A 12052-nucleotide genomic window follows, 5' to 3' on the forward strand; every position below is an offset into this window, starting at 1 on the left:
CAAGTAAAATACGGTTCGAAAAACACATCTTCTAAGATATCGCGGCAAATAACAGAGACACAATCTGAAACTTTTATTGATCGTAAAAGGATTCCCCATCACGTGATAAGTGACGTCATGAAGAAGTCAGAAAACTACGTCATGTAGTTCAACACTGAGTTATTTCTTCATCGTAAGAATATAGAAACAGATTACAAGTGTATATACCGTGATCGTATTGTAGGAATTATGTCATCATGACGTCACTATGAAGGTTGAAAATGACATCATATAGTGCAATGACTTTTCATGACTTCACCGCCTCCAGTTTAGCTCCATTTTACTTTAACCCCTGAAGGCACCTCAACACACTCAGTGAACTGAACAAGTCCAACTTCTTCATCCTCCTGTAAGTTCCTTCTTCTCACCTGAGCATCACAGGAATGCTGACACAGCACAGGGACGTCTCCTCGTTCACGTCCTCACCATCGGTTGCTCGTGACGATGGTAATCTGGTAAAACCGAAGACAAGAGCGTCGCCCTGGCGCTTCGGATGTGACGTGTGAACTGAGCGTGATTAGCTCCATGTTGCACGTGCACAGAAAAGAAAGAGATGAACTCGTTCTGCATCAAAGAGCCGCCTCCCTGCCTGATCAAAGTCTCTGCTATCAGCCGGATAGAAGGTGACAACACCTCCACTTTACCCCCCCACCCCCCCGAGAGATCAGATTTACAGCTGTTACATCAGATGATGCAACGTGGAGGCGAAAGCCGTCTCAGGTGTGGTTACACTTTTCAAAACGTTGACGGGGACAACGCTGCAAAATGCAAAGCTGGCTGTGGCGACACGTTTCAGCTGATGCAGTGGTCAAACAGCTGATCAGTGTCTGATGACCTGAGGAGTTGAAACCTCCACGGACGAGGAAACTGTTGATGCTTCCTCTGAAGCTGTGGCATCGAGGTCCCTGTCGAGATTCTGCATTGGTTTTGTTTTTCTGTATGCATTTGGGTCCAGATCAGGAGTAAATGTTACAGTCCTGTCGATACAATCTGGGCCGATCGCGAGTCAGATATGATTTTACAGCATCCGCTCTGGATCTTTGGAATCAGGACTTCGGATTCAGGTTAAAAATATGATGTGAATGACGACGTTTCGAGTTTGAATTTGAAAGTCGGGGCTTACGGACACTTGGAGGCATGTTGTGAATTAAGAATTGGTCGTTTTCCTCTTGTTGAGGGTTAAGAACAGAGGATGTTCCACCTTGTTATGATCTGGGAGACAAAGTGTGATTTGTGAATATGGGCTTTACAAATAAAATGTGATTGATTGATTGATTGATAATGACTTCACATTAAGAAATGACATTAGCGCAGCGTGGAATGCTAACGATGCACAGAAGGTGATTTGTTATCATCCTTTAATTAGTCTGAAACATTATTCTCATCAACCACAACCTCAATAATAGATTATTTATTTGTTAACAAATAGACAACATCAAAAACTTCTGACTACAAGTGTCTGTCCTCTAAAAGGCTGCCAGACACTTACAGAGAGAGAAGTGATTGGTTTGGTCTCTCTCTCTCTCTCTCTCGCTCTGTTGCAGCTCTTATCTGTGAAAATTACTCAAGTCTGGATGTCGGAATTACCTGCTGCCATGTGTGTGTGTGTGTGTGTGTGTGTGTGTGTGTGTGTGTGTGATAAAGTCATAGAGACACACAAGAAGGAAACAAGTGTGTGTGCATGATTGCAACAGTGGCGAGTACAGTGTGCACTTGTGAGAAGGAAGTTTGTGCAAGGTGCTGGGTCGTGTGTGTGTGTGTGTGTGTGTGTGTGTGTGTGTGTGTTCCAGATCTGTGACAGGCCAACTGTGACGGGCTCAAATAGCTCTTGAACACATCCGTCTGAACATGCTGCTGGTTGCGTGTGTTTCCTGTGTCCTTCTTATCTCCGGCTCTGTTATCACTTTGAGTCCTCCTCTTCTTCACTCCCAGCTCAGCACTCCTCTGCTCCCCCCCCCACCGCCGAGGCCACCGGAGCGAGACAGATAGGGGAGGAAGTTGGCTGCGAAATGGCCTCGACGGGAAAGTTCCGCTCCGTGGCGACACTGGGAGCTGAGCTGCAGGTCGATGAGCGGAGGTGCTCGACCAACGTCTCGACTCTCACAACCTGAGAAGAAGCTGCAGATGTGATTCGAGAGTGAAAGACAGGTTGAGGCTGTGAATCGGTCTTTTCCAATCACAGCCCCGCTGTTCCTTTCATCAGACTGGAGCCTTGTTCGTGTAGAATTCAGCATGTAGGTCAAGTGCATTGACTTTTAACTGAGACTGTGTCGTTTTTAAAGGTTTCTACATAGATAACACGTAAACCTGCTCCTGTTGTGAACGAGTCGGACCCGGACGATCTCCTGCTGCTTCTTCACATGAGAAACACAAAGTCCTGAAATTGTCCGGACGAGATTTTCTGGAAATGTCTTCAACGGTGTTTCATATCTTTACATTTTAACATTTTAAGAGTTAAAGGTTTTATTTAAAACTATTTGTCACTATAACACTCAAAGGGAACACATGCATATTCAAACAGGACACACACATAGGTACACACCCACACACACACACTGTGGTGCACTGCCTGTTATAGTCATTTATTGTTATATTTTATTCAAAAAACTGTAAAAACCTGCATCTACGCTCCTTCTTTTAATCTCCAGTACTTTCAGCTGTGATCGTCCGTCATGTCCACCGACTCCCATCATCTCCCATTCTCCTCCTCCCTCTCCCACGTGCACACGTCAGTCTGGCCCGGCAGACGCACATCATTTCTAATTATGCAAAACAGTACTTTCTCGTCGCGTGGAGGAAAGCAATTTTTCTATGCAAATGGTTAAATTCCCCGCGAGGGCCGCCATTGCCTGCGTTGCTCGCCGATGCACCACGCCGGTGCTAATGATGAGTGACGGCGGGTGATATTGGGGTCACTGCACGTGCCCACACCGATGAAAATGATCAACTAAATACCAGAAGTGTTCTCACCGCGGGTGAACCAGGCAGGGGAGCAGGGACCCAGTGGCGTCTGCGAGTCACAGCCGTGGCTTTCATTAGTAATCCAATTGGACGAGGCCGTAATGAGAAAAGATCAGAGGGAGCGATTTAAATTAAAGAATTTATTTATTTTTTCATTTCAATAATTTCCTTCAAGCCCCTTTGAAAGAGTCACTGAACACAGAACCGTTCAGATGCACCTGAACGCTGCACTGATCCCATTTGGGTTGTAAATATCACTGGGAATTGGGCCGAGACCATTTAAACCTCGTTCACCTTCGTCCTGAGGATTTCACACCAGTGACACGACCTCCTGAGTGTCACACCCGCTCAGGCTCAGGGGGTTTGAGGAGTTCTCTTCATTTGACGTTTTAGAAAATCCTCATAAACAGATGCATCGAAAACCATAAAACATTTCAGACCCGAACACTCTCCTGCTGCGTTCCTCATACGTGAAACACAAACTCCGGTAAACGTCCAGAGAATTGGGTCCGAACACTTTCCAGAAGTCCCGTTGAGGTGACCTTTAAAAAGTCCCTCGACCTCGACGGCACAACGACCGGAGCCTGTTCCCACACAGCTGTGTTTTCATGGCCGAGTTTTATTTTATGTGAGCTCCATAAACCCTCAGTTAAATCAAACTGACTGATGTGGAAGGAAAGGTGTGTGTGTGTGTGTGTGTGTGTGTGTGTGTGTGTGTGTGTGTGTCAGAGATGATGTTTCACAGCGTCTCTTTTATTGCCTCACTCAACAATCACAGAATATCTGCCTGCACACAAACGCTCGGCGCTGACTCGTGTACGGACGGAATATTCAAACTGCAGACGCCTCATTTCAGAAATCTGCACCCAGTAGGTGAATTGCAAAAAAAAGCCTCTTCTGATTTCTTCTCGCTGCAAGAATAACGACGTCCCATTAGCAGGTCGGCGAAGACTCGGACGGCGAACAGCTATTCTGTGGTTTTACAAATAACTGCAGATGATTTTGAAGCGTGCAGACACGACCGCTGCCTTTCGGTGAACCTCATTAGCCGGCGGGAGAATAACTGGCAGTAGAGTGGGGGGGCTGTTACAGCTGCATCTTGTTTAGATGTGAAATAAAGTCGACCGCTGGGAGTCTCGTAACACTCGTGTCGACACGGGGGAAGAGAAAGTGTAATTATGTTTTTTCTCCTGCTTCACTTGTACTTGAAGTTCCCGTTGTCATTTATTTGCTGAATGAGCTTCGTGACCTCAAAAACCTCTTTTCAATCCCAAACGTACGATTTCAAATGTGCCTGCGTGTCAAAGAGAAAATCAACATTCATCCCCTCGCTCTTCAAAAACAATTTTTTTGCAAATGCATGTATCTGTGTGTGATTGTTCTGCCTCAGCAGCAGCAGCAGCAAATGACATGATGATGATGATGATAACACAAAATAATGACTATTTACAATCTTCTTCAGAGCTGCACAAACTTTCTGGTAAAAAGCTGAAATATGACGCTATCAGCTTTGACTTTGAGCCGAACATGACGCTGTGAATTTATAGTTTTTATCGAGAGTATAGTTTTGTAATTTCAACAGCGGTTTTTTAGAAGATACTTTGCGCTGCCCTCTAGTGGAAGCATTGCTTAAAGACCACGCCAACGTAAAGGACGCATGGGGAAATGGAATCCATCTCTTTTCCTGCATAAATCCATCATAAATACTTAATAATAATTAAGAGCTACTTTATCTCAACCTTCTTTACCGTCTACGTTTTTGTTGTTAGAAACTCTTGACTCTGCGCTGCCCCCTAGTGGATGAATGAAAGTACGTGGGATGTTTCTCTTATCGTACGTAAAGGCTGAATAAATTAACGAATTGTGGACAAAGGGTGAGAAAGTGTCTCAACTCTCAACCCCACTGCTTCAGGCGCCTTTTTGCTCGCACCACACCCCGTCTTCCAAATCCGCCTTTAATTCAATCTCGACTACACAACTGTTGTGATTCAATCATGGAGACAATAACTTTATGTGTGTCCCCATCCACCGGTGGGTGAGGTGAGATCATATCGATAACGTACCGACGACTAACGGCTCAACATGAAACGTGGTCGGGGGACGTTCCAAGGACACGAGTCCCGTCAGGTGAAGAGACAAAACTCACAAGTCGGGATTCCGTTACAATACTGCATCGACAATGAGACTTTATTCACAATCTGTTTACACCAAGAGAACAAAAATATCTTCTGTTGTTTTTCCTTTTGATTTATGTACAGTGTGAATGCAACAGAGCAGCCATCTATTGATACTTGATGGAAGTGAGTCAAAGAAAGAAGGAACAGAAGGGGGAAATTGGGCTAATGACACGACATCACTGCAAAACAAGAAAAAAGGAAAAAGCCCATTATAACAAGTTCAGTTTTGACTCACACGAATAAAAATGACCAGCGGGATGTGATCATCTCATTTCCCTCAATGCAGTTTCCCTTATTTCCACATTTTCACAACATACGAGACCGTTTCTTTAAACAGGCAGAAAAAAAAGAAATGTTCCTTTCGACATCAAACGAGCTTTGATGGGGGAGCATTTCTCGCAGCGTGTTTCAATTTTCTAACGGAAAATGGAGTCGATTCCGACAACGTGACACCAGCTTGCTGCAGTGTTGCATCACGACGACCCTGCAACACCTTTCAGCTCAGTTTAACCACGATCTGCACACTTTACAGACCATAATAATCCTTGGCTTTTGCACTTTTTAAGGTCCTTGGAGCTTCTTGTGCAGAACGCAGTCTAAAGGACAAAAAAACGCTCGCTTGGAGAGTTGTGTCAACATCGTCGAGGCCACGGGGGAAACACGGCGTACTGGTTTGCTGATTCAACAGCCATGCACTAGTAGCGTATTGTGTTTAAGTCATATTGTTGGTGATTCGAATAAGATCGGACGAAGAAAACTTGAATTTCACGGATTAAAATATTCAAAACTGTTCATTTACCGACAGTCGATGAAAAGCGTGAAATAAAAGCTGGTTTCCCAAAGTCATCTTTTAGAAGCGTGGCAGCAGTGTAACGTTCAACAGAACCATGGGCTGTAAATAAAGATGGATGAAGCGTCTCCACATTCCTCCTGCTGTACAAAAACTAAATATCTTAATCTGCTTTTACTCTTATTCCTCTGACGTCCGTCTTTATACACAGTTATTGGAGATAGCGTGTAAAGATGGACGACGTGACAGCTTCACAGAAGTGAAGACACAGCGCCTTGATCGCCTCTCAACGCTGCCTCCTCCATGTTTGCTGATGGGACATCGGCCAAACCCCGTGAATATATACGTATGCATCAAATATTTTTCTTCTCAAAGATGGTTTCTGTCAAGTTTGCTTCACTTGTGTTCAGCGAGGGAAGCAGAGACACGTCATCCATCTTGGCTCATGGCGAGGCTGATGCTCGCATTCCACACGTCGTCATCAGCGTCCAATAAATAGTTATCCGAGTATTGATGCGGAGGATTTTAATTGTGCTGTGTGAATCTTAAAGAAACCACATACAAACTGGTGGTTGTGAGTGAGAAGCAGAAAGAGGCTCCAGTTTGTTGCAAGATGATTTTGGGAAAAACCGCAAACTAGTTTTCAATGCAATACAGTTTCAGCTACAATGTACGTACACGTCATCCGTTAATGCTACATAGAGGCAGAACTATCCCCTTTTATCGTGAAAGTACAAGTTCGGAAACACGTAATTTTATAACGGCCTCATTCCAGTTGGTAGAGGATCACATAGAGACGGTTGAAAATACACAATATCACTGCTGCTGAAGTGATTTGTTGAAGTGCAGTGAACTTCTAATCCACCGGAGTCAGACCATTTTAAAAATGAGGCTTTAACGCACAAGCCTCGTTTCCCGGTTGCTAAACACATTTACCAGTTTGTCTATTGTGTTTTTATTAAGGCAGACATTAGTGTTACTTCACTGACAAGCCACAATATCGGTGACGACTCATGTTGAAGAAACCACAATATTGCTACTACTCGGATGATAAGAATTACACGTCAAAAAACAAAAAATAATTATATCCATGCTGTTTTCATCTCGTTTCCAATCGGAGCATCGTATTTTATTTTCAAAATAAATGGGATGCATTATAATGTTTCACCACTTAATTTTTACGAAAAAATAAAGCCACTCGTGTTTTGTCTCAGGGCCGATGGGGGGGGGGAGACACTGCAGCATATTGAATGAAAACTGATTTAGAAAATAAAGCATGGCACTAAAACACGAATGATGATCAACATCGTACACTCACTCGAATCTACGACCAATCTGCGGCGTCAGTTCGCTAAAGCACTTCGGCAAATATTCGGGTAAATATATTTTAAATTCACATCAATTGATTTATTCCATTTGGACTTGATGCATTTTGATTTTAGGAAACCAATCGTCAACATGTTGTGTTTCAGATTGTAGCTCCGGATGCTAACTGCCGACCTAGCTTTACCCAACTGACGCCCGTCAGGTCAATGCTCATCTAATAATCAGAAACTATATAAATATACTCTTAGAAGAACATAGAGGAACATCTTTGTTTTACCAATCTATCAAAATGTGTTTAAAAGCTGTGAAACGTCACTTTGGAAAACAGGCTGCGTGGATCGTTACAGGAGAAGGAAGGTCTACACCTATGTACAGGACTGACTCCTCACCCAAGATGGAAGGAGAGGAGGAGACAACAGGAGGGGAGGAGATGGGACGAAAGGCGAGAGATGGAGATTGGCTGCAGGAGCGAAGGGCCGAATGGAGGAGAAAAGGGGGAGGAGCGGTGAGACTGAGATGACAAATATGAGAAGAAACAAGGGGATGGAAAGAATCGGAGGAGGACACAAAACGGAATAACAGGGACCCTCCTCCAGGTAGGACAGGGGGAGGAGAAGAGGAGTACGGGGGGCGTCAGAAGGAGGTGCTCCTTCCTACTGCGGAAGAGCTTTCAGAATGGCGTTCACCTCCTCCGCCACAGCCGTCAGCGCAAACTCAAACTGATCCTGTGGTGAGAAGAAGAAAGGGAGACGAAGGAGAAGGGAGTTCAAGAAAGTGACAAGAACCGACGGCGGTTCTTTATGTGCAGTCATTTAGAATATATTCATCTTGTAAAAGTGCCTCCTGACTCTGTGGTGAGTTATGCGTCAGCAAAAACTTAAAAATGATAATATTACAGTTAAATTAATTGTTTTTTTGTTTTTGTCTCAGGTGTGTGTTACCTTGGTCTGAACCATTCCTGGCCTCTGGTCCCGCAGGTGCTCCAGAGTCGCTGCAATATCAATCTCCTTGGCACCTGTCGGACACACACACACACACACACACACACACACACACACACACACACACACACACACACACACACACACACAGAGAGAGAGCACATATATAAGATGGTGTTGGCCAGCGCTCAAAACCCGTTCCAGATAATCCAGCTAACATCTGTCAATCTGGTGTTTTATACAGACTCCCTTTAGAACAGCAAAAGCCGATTACATTCATCCTCTTTGCACAAGCAAACACACACAGACACACACACAGAGACACACACACACAGACACACACACTACAAACAGCTAGGTGGTGGTGTTTTGTTGTCAGGATGAAAAAAGATAAAGTGAGAGAAGAAACTCTCGAGTTTGACCCTGCAGAGCTCATCACTCGTCTGTTTGTGAGTTTCTGACCAAGATCAAGTTCTTTTTAGTAACAATAATCATAATCTATTTTAGTAAACCTCCGCTGTAACAACCGTCCCTTCAATCAATCAAGCTGCACTAAATTACACACACTCATATATTTTTTATGAAGATCCATAAATGATTCCCTGAGAAATCACTAAGATGTTAAAGGAAGTGGGAAACAAACTCCTGGATCCGCCCCCTGATCTGGATCCACACCAAAACCTCTTTCCAGGAAATGTTTGCAAATGTTTGCATAATCTTGCTCATAAATAAAGTAACGAACAAACAAACAGATGAAGGGGGTGAAGACATAAAACTGTGAAACTGTAATGTGACTTGTGTTTTCTGTTAATTTTAAGTTGCTAAGACATTTCTCTTCGTAACCATATATATTAATATTCTATTTTTAGTATCTTTATCTAATTCATTCTCCTTCAGAGCTCAAATCAACCTTTTTTTTCACGGGCGATGGAAACTCGTGGTTGTGGGGAAAAGAAGTCATTTAAAACCTGCTGGGAAAAGATTCGGGAGAAGGAGGCGGGAGCAACGATTAAACGCACAAAGAAAACGAAAAAAGAAAAAACATCTAATTCCTTGTTTTTCTGCCCATTTCCCTCCCGACTCCTCCTCCTCCTCTTTCCAAACTCAGAGGAAACAAAAAGCACAAGAATTTTCTTTACTTTCTTCTTGTGGTGACACAATAACGCGTCTTGTCAGGGCCTGAGTGAGGAGGGAACTGAACGGTGGGAGAACTGCTCATTTACACCATTTTCTCTTCATGTTTCACAGGTTTTTGAGCTTTCTTGCTTTTTTTTAGAAACACAATAGATTCCCTTCAAGCCAGAAACGCTGCAGCGCACTACTCACTGCTTTCGTTTCTTTTTTTTTTTTATTTAGAGGGGAGGGGGCTTAACAAGCCGAGGGCTATTGTGCCGCTTCTAATAAACCTCAAAATGGACGGCATTAAAAAAAAAGAAAAGAAAAACACTTCCTTGCAAAAAAATGCTAGATACATGAAAAAAGGAGGAATGGCATAAAAACCTCAGCCTCATTTTGAGCTTCCCTCCTTTGCATGGACCCTTGCTTCAGGGTGGAGGTCGAGGAGGAGGACTGTGGGGGTGGGGGGTGTAGGAGGAGAAAGAGGAGAGATAAAGAAGAAAGACGGGGCTCTCGAGGAGGTCGAGAAAGACCCGCGAAAGCCGAGGGCCGAGCTCAGCAGCTGGACTCGGGAGGGAAAAAAGAAACAGAGGGATGCTGAAAAGCTCCCCGGCACTCGATGGGTTTCATTCAGTTCTTAAGATGAAGAGAAAGGTGGCGGGCGGTGGTGGAGGTGAAGCTGTGAGGGGAATTGGGGGAGTGAAGAAGTGAAACAAAAAGACCTCAAGAAAACGTGAGAACCACAGAAATACCTCCTCGACACCGCCAACGATCCTCGGACGAATTTACAATTCATTCGTTGTGAGAAGAGTGGGAATGAAGAGAGAGAGGAGGAGGGGGGGGGGTGATTCTGTGTCAGAGACGAAGAAAAAAAGGAGGAGAAGAAGAGAAGGAGGAAGAGGAAGGAGTCTTTGATCAGGATGGAGGACGTGGCCCTGTGGCCCTCGAGCTTCTCTGGACCGAGGGGAGAAATCTCATGATTCTAGTTACTCACCGAGCTAAAAACTGACATTATATAAATTGACAAAAGACACAAAATGAGGCTCGTCTGGAAACAGTGGATGAGGAGGAAAAACTTTATCTGCAGTTTGTAAAAGTCGTCATCATCACTTTCTGAATCGGTTGTAAAATGTCTCCGGACGAGCTTCGTTCAACTTCGGGGCAAATTTCTACATTTTTTTTATATTTGAGTTTGAAAGACGAAGATGCTTTCGAGTCCCGTCGTGTGAAGTGTGGTGTTTGACTCAGACTTATGGGACTCGAGTCCATGACCCACTGATCTGGACACATTCAATATGATAAATCGATATAGTAAACACAGCTTCACCCACTTTTACACTTTCAGTAAGAAACGATCACCGTTGCATTAAGTCAGAGATCAAATCCACTTTGATTCTACAAACAAACCAGAATAAATATTGACCTCAGTCTGGTTCCATGCTGTTTTCCCACTGGTTAACATAAAACCATCGAACCCTTCGACTACGACCGAGCTGCTTAATGACACCAGCGTTTCCAGCTGCACTGAAAATCAAACAGCTTAAAACTCTTCCTCGCTCTTCTCTTTTAGTTGACAAACTAAATGTTTGTTCCTTCCTGCCTCCATCAGCTGTTTACGTCTGCGCTCGGTCCCCCCCTGCTGTGCATCATTACCCATGTTTCTGTCGTGTGTCAGTTTCCATTTTGTTTCTGCAGACGCTTGCCTCATTTCGGAGCCGGGTGAGATGATGTAAAAAAGAAAAAAACTCTCGTCTCAGTAAATTTTGGGATCCAGCCTCAGCCGCCCCTCTCCTCCTCTTCCTCACGGGCCCCTGGGTGCTGAGGAGGAGGCCCCGTGGCCCCTGAGCACAGTGTGACGGCCTGGGAAAAGGCCCCTGATGCCCGACAGACCCCTTTGATCTGGAATTAAAGACCCAGGAGCTCGTTCTGCTACAGCAGCACCACCACCATGGGACACTTCACACACACACACACACACACACACACACACACACACACACACACACACACACACAAACTTACAAAGAAATAAAAAGACACACACACACACACACGTGCAAAATCTCGGACAAGGACACAGCTGTGATCAAATCCTCTACAAAGAAGTCTACCATTTTTTAATTATTTTATTTTTTACTGATAAACACTTTAATCTTAATTTCCATTTCGACGTCTTCAAACCAGCAGCTGACGGCTACAACAAGCTGTTCCACTCCAGTCCGCTAGGTGGCGGTACTGCAGAAGACTAACACCGATGAGGCTAGATAAATCGAGTGACACCAAGCTCAGAAGAAGAGGCGAACACGAGTAATAAGCGAATTCAAAACACCTGAAATGTTAAAGTAGGGAAACACTTTTCTGTGCGATTTTTGCGGGGATCGATTGGCTGAAATAAATCGCTGAATTAACTCAACCAATCACGCGTCTTGCCCCCTGGTGGCAGGCTGCAATCAAGTTTATAAACCCCGCCTCCTTAATGTTAGCAGACAGGACATGGACCAATATTTTAAAAAATCGACGTAGCCTTTATTCCCATCTTATCATCAAACAGAAGCCTGCAGTCTTTTTAAGAGCTTTAAGTTTTTACAACTTGTTCCTGTAAGTGCACATTAGTGCCACGTTTTAAAACAGATGTGATCATTACAAACCGAGGAACTAAAAATGACTCGTTCCTCCCAAAAAATCAATCTACATACTTTTAT

At 44.1% G+C, this 12052-nt stretch overlaps 1 protein-coding gene across 1 annotated transcript in view; it reads right to left on the minus strand.

Moving 5' to 3' along the window:
• Positions 1–6906: 6906 nt before the first annotated feature.
• Positions 6907–12052, minus strand: part of LOC118117888 (receptor-type tyrosine-protein phosphatase N2) — a 238940-nt gene continuing 233794 nt past the window's right edge. The window contains exons 17-18 of the mRNA XM_047342116.1: positions 8235–8308; positions 6907–8018 (exon numbers count right to left, since the gene is read on the minus strand). Of these exons, the coding sequence (XP_047198072.1) occupies positions 7947–8018; positions 8235–8308 (146 nt within the window). The 3' untranslated portion in view covers positions 6907–7946. The remainder of the gene's footprint in view (positions 8019–8234; positions 8309–12052) is intronic.

The sequence above is a fragment of the Hippoglossus stenolepis genome, chromosome 11 (assembly GCF_022539355.2).
Source record: "Hippoglossus stenolepis isolate QCI-W04-F060 chromosome 11, HSTE1.2, whole genome shotgun sequence".
NCBI lineage: Eukaryota > Metazoa > Chordata > Actinopteri > Pleuronectiformes > Pleuronectidae > Hippoglossus > Hippoglossus stenolepis.